This window comes from Euprymna scolopes, chromosome 37 (assembly GCF_053919585.1).
Source record: "Euprymna scolopes isolate OS-2025 chromosome 37, ASM5391958v1, whole genome shotgun sequence".
Lineage (NCBI taxonomy): Eukaryota > Metazoa > Mollusca > Cephalopoda > Sepiida > Sepiolidae > Euprymna > Euprymna scolopes.
The window spans coordinates 16724531-16737308 of record NC_136518.1 but is presented as its reverse complement, the minus strand read 5'-3'; the positions used below and the strand labels follow the sequence as shown (position 1 = coordinate 16737308).

The 12778-nt window shown below is 27.7% G+C and overlaps 1 protein-coding gene across 1 annotated transcript; it reads left to right on the top strand.

Annotated features, from left to right (window-relative positions):
* Positions 1-7326: 7326 nt before the first annotated feature.
* On the top strand, positions 7327-11858 carry LOC145261106 (G-protein coupled receptor dmsr-1-like). The gene has a single exon (XM_080119323.1). It carries the CDS (start codon positions 10741-10743, stop codon positions 11812-11814), a length of 1074 nt encoding a protein of 357 aa, XP_079975449.1. The 5' UTR covers positions 7327-10740; the 3' UTR covers positions 11815-11858.
* The last annotated feature ends 920 nt before the right edge of the window (positions 11859-12778 follow it).

The following is a 12778-nucleotide window of genomic DNA, read 5'->3' as shown; positions in this document are numbered from 1 at the left end:
TTAGTTATATTTTATAAAAAATCTTTATAATCTAAGAGTTTTCATTTAAATAAGAACTATCCAATCTATAGATTAATATAAATAACGATATATTTAATAATAAAATAAACTATTCTAAACTGGGAAGAGTTTTATAAATCACATTGCTATTCTGTGTTTTTATAACGATATGTCGAATTAGTTAAATTTATTAATATATTTCAGCATAATTAAACATTATAAAATTGTTTAGTCAATTTTCTTAATAAATAAACATTATAAAATTATTTGGTCTATTTTATTTATAATACATCATAGTTAAACCAAAGGGAAAATATATAAATTTAATAATATCGAAACTCTGAAAATGTAACAACTTATGAATTAAGATATGAAAATATTGAATTATATTGATTTGCATTGGTTTTAAATACAGATAAAATTATATAAAATAGGAACTCTCTAGTGTCCAATTATATGCCTTGAATAACAGACCTCTAGTCTAAAATTTGAATAGACTCTCTTATACAATATTTTCCGCAATTAATAAGAACTATTAAGTCTAATACAACTTCGAATTATGTCGATTTTTATTATTTATTAGATACTGACAAAATTATACGGAATTAAATAAATCATATAGGAACTCTCTATTCTCATAGTGTATCCATCAAATAAAATTTCTCCAGTTGAATATTTTTAATAGGAATTCTTTTGTCTATGGTTATCTCCCTTGAATAAGAACTAACTGACCGAAAGGTACATGCATTGAGTAAGCGCGTTAAAAATAAAATAATTTCTTTAATTTGGGCTAAAACTTTGTTTTATTTGAAGCATAATATTTTGTAAATAAGTCTGACAAATAATTTAAATATTATTAAGCAATCAGAAAATAATTTTCATTTAAGACGTTTATTCACGATAAACACAGTCAAATAAATAAAAACTGTTTACAATCTCTGTTTTCAGAATATATTCCTTGAACATTCGTTTTGAAAGGAATTAGTAAATTTAAATATTTTTTTTAAATTAATTTTTGGAAAATATATTTAGTTTTTACTAAGAGAATTCATTGAAAAATACATCAACTAAACCATCAACATATCAACTATTTAAACGAACCATAGGCGAGTAAGTTAAATGTTAACGTTTTACTTCTGACTTCCGTGTTTCGTGAAACTAAATAAATTAAATAAAAGTTGGGTGTATTTTTGTTGTCAAATTATAACAAGAATTATACAAGGTAACGTTATCTGTTACTTCCATTGTTGAGGAATATCTACTTTGTGATAAATATGCTTGTCTGAGATTTCTCTTGGTTAGAAAATCTCTTATCTGAGATTATCTTCCTTGAATACGATCTTCCCTAGTGTGTGATTATCTGAATTAAGTAAGTCTAAGATTAGAACTTATTTATCTTTCTTGTATAAGAACTCTCTAGCCTGAAAATGTTTCCCTTCAACTATAAACACTTCAATTATCTCCTTTGCGCACTGCCTCTCCCGTACAAGATTATAAGTATTGGATAAGATCAAGATCAAGATTATCTTTCCGGGAAAATAATCCACCAGTATTATATTATATCCATTAAATAAGAATTCTCCAGTCGAATATTATCTTCCTTAAATAAGAATTCTCTTGTCGGAGCGTATGTCTCTTAAATAAGAACTATCCATTCTAAAATTATTTTCTGTCGAATAACTTCACTACAAAATTATTTACATTGAATAAAGACAATCAAGTTTAAAATTCTCTCCTTAAAAAATAAACATACTGTCTAATACTATATCCATTAAGAATTTTCAAGTCTAATATTACTTTCATTGCATAGGAACTCTTTAGTCTGGAATTATCTCCCTTAAATAAGAATTTTAAATTATCTCCTTTAAATAAGAAGTTTAAAAGGTTTTCTCGTTTGTATACGATTTTTCATTTCAAGATCGTCTGCATCAAATCGTATAAACTTTCTCCGTAATAATAGCTCTCTGGCCTAAGATTATTTTCATTAAATAAGATCTGGTCTTAAACCATTATTGAATAAGAAATATCCTCTAAGATTATCTCTTATCATTAATTTCCGAATTCAAGATTACCTCCCTTTAATAAAATATAACCAGTTCAAAGCTTATTTCTGTTGAATAAGAACTCTTCGACCTAAATTGAACTCGGTTGCCTAAAAGGTAATTAGAAATAATAACCTATGCTTGTACGAAACTAATTTGAATCAAACTTCAGAAGCAACATTGCACTTTTTTTACTGCAGGAGTCTTTTCGAGTTCCACACACAAAATATATCGATTTTATTCCGTGAAAAAATTTACTTGTTGGAAAGAACATTCTTTCTAGATTTTTGTGTTGTTGTCTAGTTTTCTCATTGCACAACTCTGTAAATTCGAATAATCTCCAAATAAAAAAAAACTGTTAAGTTTTTACTGGGTTTGAGATTAAGAATAAATTAATTCTCGCAGAAATTTCATTTTGACTTTCACGATGTCAAAATCGAATCGAAATCGTTAAGATAAAAAAAAACGCTCAGCTACAGGACTTGTATTTATTTTGTTGTTATTTAGAAATAATTGAATAAGTATATAAAAAAAAACTTTTTTATATACTGCACTCGTTAACTTGTTTGAATTTTGTTTCGAAAGTTAATAATGGTTTATAACTATTTACTGGCAAAAAAACACTTGATGTTGCTTGTGAGGTAATAAGCACCTATTTGCACTTGTGAGCTTGTTACTAAACATCATACTGCCTATAACATATTTTATTCTCATTTATTAATTTCTATATTTTACAGTTTCAAGTTATAAATAAATTAAATAAAATATAAGGTCGTAATTAACGTATTTTATGTGTTATAAGTTACATTAAACTATAGTATAAATATTTTATTTCATTCAATTTTAAAGAGTCCTCTCAATCATAAAACGTAGCTTGACTTCCGGACTGTATAGACAAAACAGATTTTTCTGAATATTTTATGTCCTTAAAAGGCTTTCTACATTACAAAAAAGTTCAACTTCCGGTCTATATTCATAAAAATCTATGAATGTTGATTAAGGTCAAATTTGTTAATATTATTTTAACTTGAAATATGAACGTATTATTAATTATATAAAACTATAATCTAAATTTAATTCAAGACGACCGTAATCAATGCGGTAATAAATGACCATGGGTATAATTTCGGAGTTCACTTCTAGAGTAGTTGCTCCACTAAGGCTCGGAAGTGTAGCCTGTTCTACTATTTAACTTATAGTGTAACTTATGAGACAATAGATGATTCGTCTCGTTGCCAAAGATCTTGGGAAAAGTGATTTTACAGCTAATTCGATTTTAAAATTGACGTAACCTGATGTTCCAAAATAGTAACCCACTAACTACTTGCTAGGATCAACATTGCTTAACTTTAATTATCCGATGAGAACCGCTATTTAAACGTAGCTGAACATACACACGAATGTCATTTTATCCCTACAAATTCAAAAATATCTAAAAAAAAAAAAAAAATTTAATAAAATGCGAAATTTATATCAGGAAAGAAAAAAGGAAATTTTTTTATCTGGCTCTTTTAATTTCCCATGTTATAATGGAATATTTGAAATGTCGGAAAAGAACGTGAAAAATAAGGTTTTAATATTTATATTGCATGCAATATAATATTTTTTAATAAATAGACACATAAGCAGTAGTATAGTAATTCTTTTAAAACTTTTCTTCAAATTTAATTCAGTTGGTTTCAATTGACTGTCGTATATTTTTTAAAAAATGTTGTAAACACAATTTTTGTTTACAAATAATAATTTCACATGTACTTCTCCCATCAGTTATTCATCTAATGACGAAAATCTAGGAGAGCAAAACTTTTTATAAAATAACGATTAAACGATCAAGAAATGAAAAAGTAAAGAAAAATATATTAAGAAGATAAAAAATTAGATAAATATATATTCAAAAAATGAAAAAGTAAATAAAAATATATTTAAAAAATAAAAAATTATATAAATATATATTCAAAAAATAAAAAAGTAAATAAAAGTATATTTTAAAAAATAATAAATTATATGAATATATATTCAAAAAATGAAAAAGTAAATAAAAATATATTTAAAAATAAAAAATTATATGAATATATATTCAAAAAATAAAAAAGTAAATAAAAATATATTTAAAAAATACAAAATTATATGAATATATATTCAAAAAATAAAAAAGTAAATAAAAATATATTTAAAAAATACAAAATTATATGAATATATATTCAAAAAATAAAAAAGTAAATAAAAATATATTTAAGAATAAAAATATATAAACATTAGGACATAATAAAAACAGTTTAGTATGATGCTAACGTTTCAAATTTTGGATTAAAAACAAAAAAAAAAGAAAAGTAAGAACAGAATGAAGCAACGCGGATTAAAAATGCAATACCTTGTAACCATGGAAACTGAAAAACAAAAACAATGAAATAAATACAAATAACGGAATTTAAATACAACGGATCGATTATAAATGTGTTTATTATTTAACTGATTTATACTTTTATTTTATGTTGCTTAATAATTATTTTTAATTATTAAAATATAATACCTGTTATATTACTTATAACATTAGATAATTAACTAATTACTGAAACAAAGAAGCGCAGACTATAAACGCAAGTTATATTTTAAAAGCAAGTATTATAGCACATTACAGCAAATATTATAATACATTAAAGAAAGTATTATAGTACATTATAGTAAGTATTATAGTACATTAAAGCAAGTATTATAGCACATTATAGCAAATATTGTATTACATTAAAGCAAATAGTATACTATATTAAAGTAAGTATTATATCACATTATAGCACGTATTATAGCACGTTAAAGCAAATATTAGATTAGATTAAAGTAAGTATTATAGTATATTAAAGCAAATATTATATTACATTAAAGCAAATATTCCATTACATTAAAGCAAATATTATATTACATTAAAGCAAGTATTATAGTACATTAAAGCAAATATTATATTACATTAAAGCAAATATTATATTACATTAAAGTAAGTATTATAGTACATTAAAGCAAATATTATATTACATTAAAGCAAATATTATATTACATTAAAGCAAGTATTAAAGAACGTTAAAGCAAATATTATATTACATTAAAGAAAATATTATATTACATTAAAGCAAGTATTATATTACATTAAAGCAAGTATTATAGTACATTAAAGCAAATATTATATTACATTAAAGCAAATATTATATTAGATTAAAGTAAGTATTATAGTATATTAAAGCAAATATTATATTACATTAAAGCAAATATTCCATTACATTAAAGCAAATATTATATTACATTAAAGCAAGTATTATATTACATTAAAGCAAGTATTATAGTACATTAAAGCAAATATTATATTATATTAAAGTAAGTATTATAGTATATTAAAGCAAATATTATATTACATTAAAGCAAATATTATAGTACATTAAAGCAAGTATTATAGTACATTAAAGCAAATATTATATTACATTAAAGCAAATATTATATTAAATTAAAGCAAATATTATATTAAATTAAAGCAAGTATTATAGTACATTAAAGCAAGTATTATAATATATTAAAGCAAGTATTATATTACATGATAGCACGTATTATAGCACGTTAAAGCAAATATTATAGAACGTTAAAGCAAGTATTATAGTACATTAAAGGAAATAGTATATTACATTAAAGCAAATATTATATTACATTAAAGTAAGTATTATAGTACATTAAAGCAAATATTATATTACAGTAAAGCAAGTATTATAGTACTTTAAAGCCAGTATTATAGTACATTAAAGCACATATTATATTACATTAAAGCAAGTATTATAGAACGCTATAGCAAATATTAAAAACAGGAAACTATAAAACGCGATTACTGTTATATTAATCACTATTTGACCTTGATATAGGGCCTTGTTTTCAATTTCAGAACTCGGAAAACACTAGGTGCCCCATAATTCTCTACCACGAACCGGCAGGTTGAAAAGGTTACTCAATTAGTTTGGTTTACAATAAAGACCAAAACTACTGTACATGTAGACATAATTTAATAACGAAGTTGGATGATATTTTCCCGTTCGAATGATAGGAAACTTAATCTACAAAGTTGATCCTCACAAATTGAAGTGAATAGAAAAAATAATTGATTTTTGAGTGTGACACAACATAGTTCAGTTTCATTTTTTTCTATGTATCCAATCATTTATCTGAATAGATATCGAAACCCAACACTGCTTATTAGACATCTTTTCTCTTTGAAGCTGAAATATATATTAATTGATGCTGCTCACGATATGAAAACAATAGCAAATATTTTCGTATTTTTTCCTTGATGTATGAAGTAAACATCACGCAAAATTGTTGACATTTTGATTTCTCTTTAATAATATTTTCCGTGGATACGTATTAAAGTTCTGTTTTATAAATACTGGTGAACTTTGAAGTCGAAAAATATTAATCTTTCATAAATTATATGAAGCCATAACGGAAATATTCCGATTACTTTATATCTAAGAGCTTCCTGAATCAAAAAAATAGTTCAACTTCCGGTTTATATATATATATATATATATATATATATATATATATATATATATATATATATATATATATATATATCGATTACTTTATATTTAAGAGCTTCCCGAATCAAACAAATAGTTCAACTTCCGGTTTATATATATATATATATATATATATATATATATATAGTTTGCATCCAATATATATAAAAGCTAAAGTTTTTTATTAATATTATTAATATTGAATTTGAAACAAAAATACAGAAAAATAAAAATACTTTATTTCTTTCATCTTAAAAGTTCTCTACGTCAAAAGAATTATACAACTTAAAATCTATTTATCTAAAAAGTATTTTATGAATATATATTATGTTTAATGTGTGTGTATGTGTATCATTTAATCTTTGAAGTTAAAAAATATTATTGTATTATGAATTATATAAAACCATACTATAAATATTTTCTTTCTTTCATTTATAAAGAGTTTTTCACATAAATTTTATTCAACGTTCGGTTTATACACTTACAAACATCTACGAAAATAATATAGAAATATACGGGACTAAATTTTGATTATTGATATTATTTCACTTTTGGAGTTTAAATTATTAATACATTATAAGCTATATAAAATAAAAATGAAAATATATCATTTCCTTAATTTTTAAAAAGCTATTTACATCACAAAATTAGTTCAACTTCCGGTATATATACGCAAAGTTTTTTTTTTAATGACTATATATCGAGGTCTAAATTTGTCTGTTATAATTTTTAATTTGAAGTTAAAATATATTTTAAATAGTAATGTATTGCAAGTTTTATAAAATAATAACATAAATATTTTTCTTTTCACTTTTAAAGAGCTATCGACGTCACTGAAATAATTATTATGTTTAAATTAATATTCAAAGTTGCTCATTGATATCGTTTTAACTTTGAAGTTGTTATACTACAAATAATATAAAACGATAATACTTGTAAATATTTGTATTTTTTGTCATTCATTAGTAAGATGTCCTCTATATTTTGTTATTTGTTATAAAACGTTAAACAATCCGTCCTACATTTTAAATAAATACAGTACATATATATATATAATCGTCCATAGAGAGCTGTTTTTCATTTTATACTCATCAGTGTTGCTAATCATAACGAGGTTATCAATCTGCACATTTGAATCTCGGAAGATTTTAATGTAATTCTTGCTCTCAGTATTGGAACATATTAAACAAAATGCTTCCAAACATGTATTCAGCTCCTTAACCTCATATATAAGATCAGCAATTCTTATAATGATACAAAACAAACGTTAATTAGTATTTCTTGCTAAATAAAAGTTTAGCTTTTTATTACTGACCACTGAATATACAGCTACTTCCTTTGAAAACAAGTCACGTTTCTCGTTAACGTCATTACGAAAATTCAATATTTTATATATAAAACAACGTTGCTTTTCACCGTTATTGTTGTGATTAATAGCATTTTAATACAACGTATATAAATCTGGTTCGTAAGACTAAAAGAGAAAACATTAGTTTGTGTTGTTAAAAAGTAAAAATTATAATTTTGATCGATTTTAAGATTTTAATAGTTAATCCTGGTCTATATTTCATTTTTGATATATAGAGGAAGGAGGGGATTTTACATCCACACACAAAAGTTAGGATATTGCTACAAATGATACAAGGATAAATTTAATCAAAGACACTTTTCGGTATCCACCGACTATAAAAAGAGAGAAGAGATATACGAAGAGGGAGGAGGGAGAAAAAGAAAGTAAAGAATAAAGGAAAAGAAAGAAAGGCCCATGTTTGATTTATTGTGATTAATAGAAGACTCAGACTCCTCAGATGTTCGTAGGTGGGTTAATTAGTTAGCTAGCTGTACATACGGACAGGGATGTGAGTTCGAATCTTGCCTGGGGCATAAATAGTTTGTTTTTTTTGTTAATAAGCACATTGTTTCGTTTTGCTTTGATTTGTTTTACAGTCGTTTATGTAATCTCGGACAACTATAACAAGTTCACTACGTGTTTCATAAAGAAAGAAGAAAACTGAATCCAAAATAAGTTTTATACATTTTAGCAAAAAATTATCTTGGCAAATGTCAGAATCTATTTTGTGTGATATGAATATCCAAACAAGATAAAGATATTTCGATGACAGGGAATTAATAATTCTTTGATTACGTACATATACAATGATCTGCAAAAATCATTCTGCTGTAAAAAGCATTAGAAGTTATTTTAATATAGAAATACATTACGCATAGAAGCTGGTTGAACATCAAGCAAAAGAGATCGAGTATTACTCCACTAAAAAAATATCATGTTATCGTAACGTACACACACACGGCTACTTGTTTGCTATAAAAGTCTATCGTAAATTATTTTACTAAATAGATGCATTGATTAACAAGCTACAAGTATACATAAGAACAGCAATGCCTATAATAATACAAAACAAACGTTAATTATTATTTCTTGCTAAATAAAATTTCAGCTTTTTATTACTGGCCACTGACTATACATCTACTTCTCTTTGAAAACAAGTCACGTCTATTATTAACGTCATTATGAAAATTCAATATTTTATATATATAAAACAACGTTGCTTTTCATTGTTATTGTTGTGAGTGAACTTTTCTAAATAAAAGAACGGCAATTAACTTTTGTTGGAAGTAAATTCAACCTAAACTCAACCCAAAGACTAAACTATATTTCAGACTTGAGCATGATAAACCAAACGATATCACAACCTTAACCTTACAGAACAAATGATATTTCAAACGTTAGAGTAATAGAGAAAATGGCATTTCAAACTTAAGCCTTTGAAACCAAACGATATCTCAAACTTGTGACAGACTAATGGTATTTCAAACTTAAGCGTGACATGCCAAACGATGTTTAAAACTTAAGTTTGGAAGACCAAATGATATTCTAAACTTTAAATTGACAGACCAACAATATTTTAAACTCAAGCTTGGCAACTCAAATGATATTTAAATTTTCAGAGTAACCGATTAAATGACATCTTAAACATAGGCATGGTAGATCAAATATATAAAAATTAACCCAAACCTCGACACAAATGTTATATCAGTATAAAATGCTGTTTCAAACTTCATCGGGATAGACAAAATAAAATATTTTTTTAATAATAACTTCAACACTTAATCCAAATTTTATGCAAAAAATTCAACCCAACAAATCCAAATGTAATGCAGGTATGCTATGTCAAATTTAAGAGTGGCAGACCGCATTGTATGAACAAAACTCAGCCCAGATTTTTCCAGTATAGCGATGCAAAAATGATAGTTTTAACTGAACTATGATACACTGAAGTATATTTGAAACTTAAGCGTGATAGAACACATTTTATGCACAGAACCTAACCCTAAACACAGCTTAAATTATAATCAGGATTAGTAATGTAAAACTAATATTTCAAACTTAAGCATGACACACCGGATAAATTACTATCGTAAATAATAAAAAACCTAAATCTTAATTTTTAATACAAAATTCAGTTCAAAATTGTATGTAGTTATATCGATATAAAAATGATATTTCAAACTTAAGCATGACAGATGAAAGTTATTTAAAACCCAAGCATGACATATCACATTATATAAACAAAACTGAACCTAAATTTTATGCTGAAAAAGCGATGTAAAGATAATAGTTTAAGTTAAAATAGGATAGAGAAAATGATATTTCAAACAGTAAGGAGTTTATAAATATAAATCGTACATAGTCGTTGTTTCGCTTTATAGTTTCATTAAACTGGATATCAACAATGGCAGTAAAATAAAAAAATAAATAAATTAAAAAATCGATTATGTGAACATACCCTATCCCCTCATTCCCTCCCCTATTTTCTTATTTCGCTTTTCCTTCTCCTCTGGGCCGTATTATACAACTTCTTTCATCCAATCTATTAATTAATGTGCAAATTAAATATTGTACATTGTTGATTAAATCTATGTTTATAGAGACCAAAAATGTATTGACATTTATTTTTAACAATGTGAAAACAATAATCTGGAGAAAAAAAAATTGAAAAAACTTATCTCATAAAAAATGTTTATTTAAAAAAAAAAAAAAAGACGAATCGGAGTTCACAGAACGTGTTAATGCTTCTTCGTTCAAACATCAAAATCGAAACTGACTAAGACTTCAATGTATCAAAATGGAGTTTAGCGTTTACTCAGACCGTGCCAACTCCAGTGAACCCAGGGGGACGTTAAAAGACTTCAGCAAACTGTACGCGTTGTGTCACGGCTACTTGAGCCTCGTGGTCTGCTTTTTCGGCATTATAACAAACATTATCAACATAAGCGTCCTAACTCGTAAGCACATGAGGACGCCGGTTAATTTCATCCTTAGCTCGTTGGCGGTCGCCGACATACTCACAATGGCAAGTTATGTGCCGTTCGCATATCATTTCTACTGTCAGTATCCTGAAAACACCACATCTCTAAATACATTGGGGTGGATGCAATTCCTTATCTTCCATTTCAACTTCACAGCTATCACACATACTGTCTCAGTGTGGCTAGGCGTGCTTCTGGCCATCTTCAGGTATCGACACATCCAATCTCCTGCCAAGGGAAATTTGACGCGCATGCGTCGTATCATACGCGCTCGGATATGCGTGTGTCTCATGTACATTTTTGCCATCCTCCTGCTCGTGCCGAACTACATCTCGTCCGGGTTGACGTTTGTGTCCAACGGGTCGTACTACATTTTAGAGGACGTCAACCTTACGGCGAGCAAACAGAAGTCGTTCTTGATCAACCTCTGGCTTTACAGTATTCTCGCGAAACTATTACCTTGCATTCTCATCATCGTCTATGGTGGGCTTCTTGTCAGAACGTTGAAAGCGAAACTAAAAAACAAACGGCGACTTTCGAGCCTGGCGCCACACAATCCACCCCGGATTCTCGACCATTCCAGAAATACAAGAATGCTTCTTGTGGTGATGATACTTTTCTTGGTTACCGAACTCCCTCAGGCGGTATTGCTCATCTTGAGCGCTACGCGTAAGGGTTTCTTCGGGGATTATTACATGCCGCTAGGAGATCTGATGGATATAGTGGCTCTAATAAACAACGCTATTAATTTTGTCCTTTACTGTTCGATGAGCCAGGAATTCCGACGTACCCTCGCGCAAATCTACTGTTCTTTTCTCTCACCAAGATCCGTGGTCTCAATGGACATTTCTCCAGAACTATTTACAAACACTCGACACACATCGAGATGATTATCTACAGGCAAATAAAAATTTTGTTTTATGCTTAAAATCAATGATATTTGTTTCGATCTTCTAAATTTTGGTCTAAACTATACCGTTTCATTTCAGCATTAAAATCTATACTTTTGAGATCAAGTCCGCATGCCTGTGAAGTGTCTGGATTTCTTATCATATCACGAAATTGAAAATCTCATAGATCACTGAGTGTGGCTTCTGTCCGCAAAGGAAAATCCGGGAGGGAGTGGTTTGTTGGATCCAAAGTAGAGTCGGGGGCAAACCGTCGGATAAGCAGGTTAGCCTTTTCGATTGCCGTGCAAACATGGACAGTGGGGAAATTGCTGATTGCCCATTATTTACTGCATTAATATGAATTTTTCAGAAGTCATGAGTTCCTAATTTCTGCGTCTCAATCGGTTTCTGATGGTTTTGGTATATCTGTTCTCAGCTGCAGTTATTTTGTTCTTACAATTATTTCTGCTATAAAATTTGGTCTATTCGTACGTAGCTTATGCCGGATAAATCTATGCTGTCCAATACCAACTGCGTGAATAAGAGTGAACTATTGGGGAGAATGAGATTTGCTATAGAATTTCTGTGCGCTTCAATTACATTATGATGTTATTCCTGATGGCATTCTACTCAGTCTTGTCTTTTTCAGCTTGGGATCGAGAGCTTAGAGTGATATCATTATCACAGCGTAACCATAATTCCCTAGAAGGCAATGGTCATTTGTTACTCAATCCTTCGGAACTGTGGTCAGATATAGGTCTAAAGGTAAGGCTTGCTGATACTGGATATCCGGGAAATGGGTCCGGAACGTTACTGTCTGCGTCATGGATATGGGATATAGAGAAGTTATGTGTGGACCGGCCAACTGTGTCTGTGTAACTAGAGAAACCAAGCCAATTACTGTAGTGGATATTAAAGTTACCAAATACGTGTACATTAGCTAGTGCCAAAAGAGAGTGCTATA

Bases quoted from the DNA above. Each gene is read 5' to 3' on its own strand.
- LOC145261106 (XM_080119323.1), top strand. From the start codon at position 10,741: ATGGAGTTTAGCGTTTACTCAGACCGTGCCAACTCCAGTGAACCCAGG.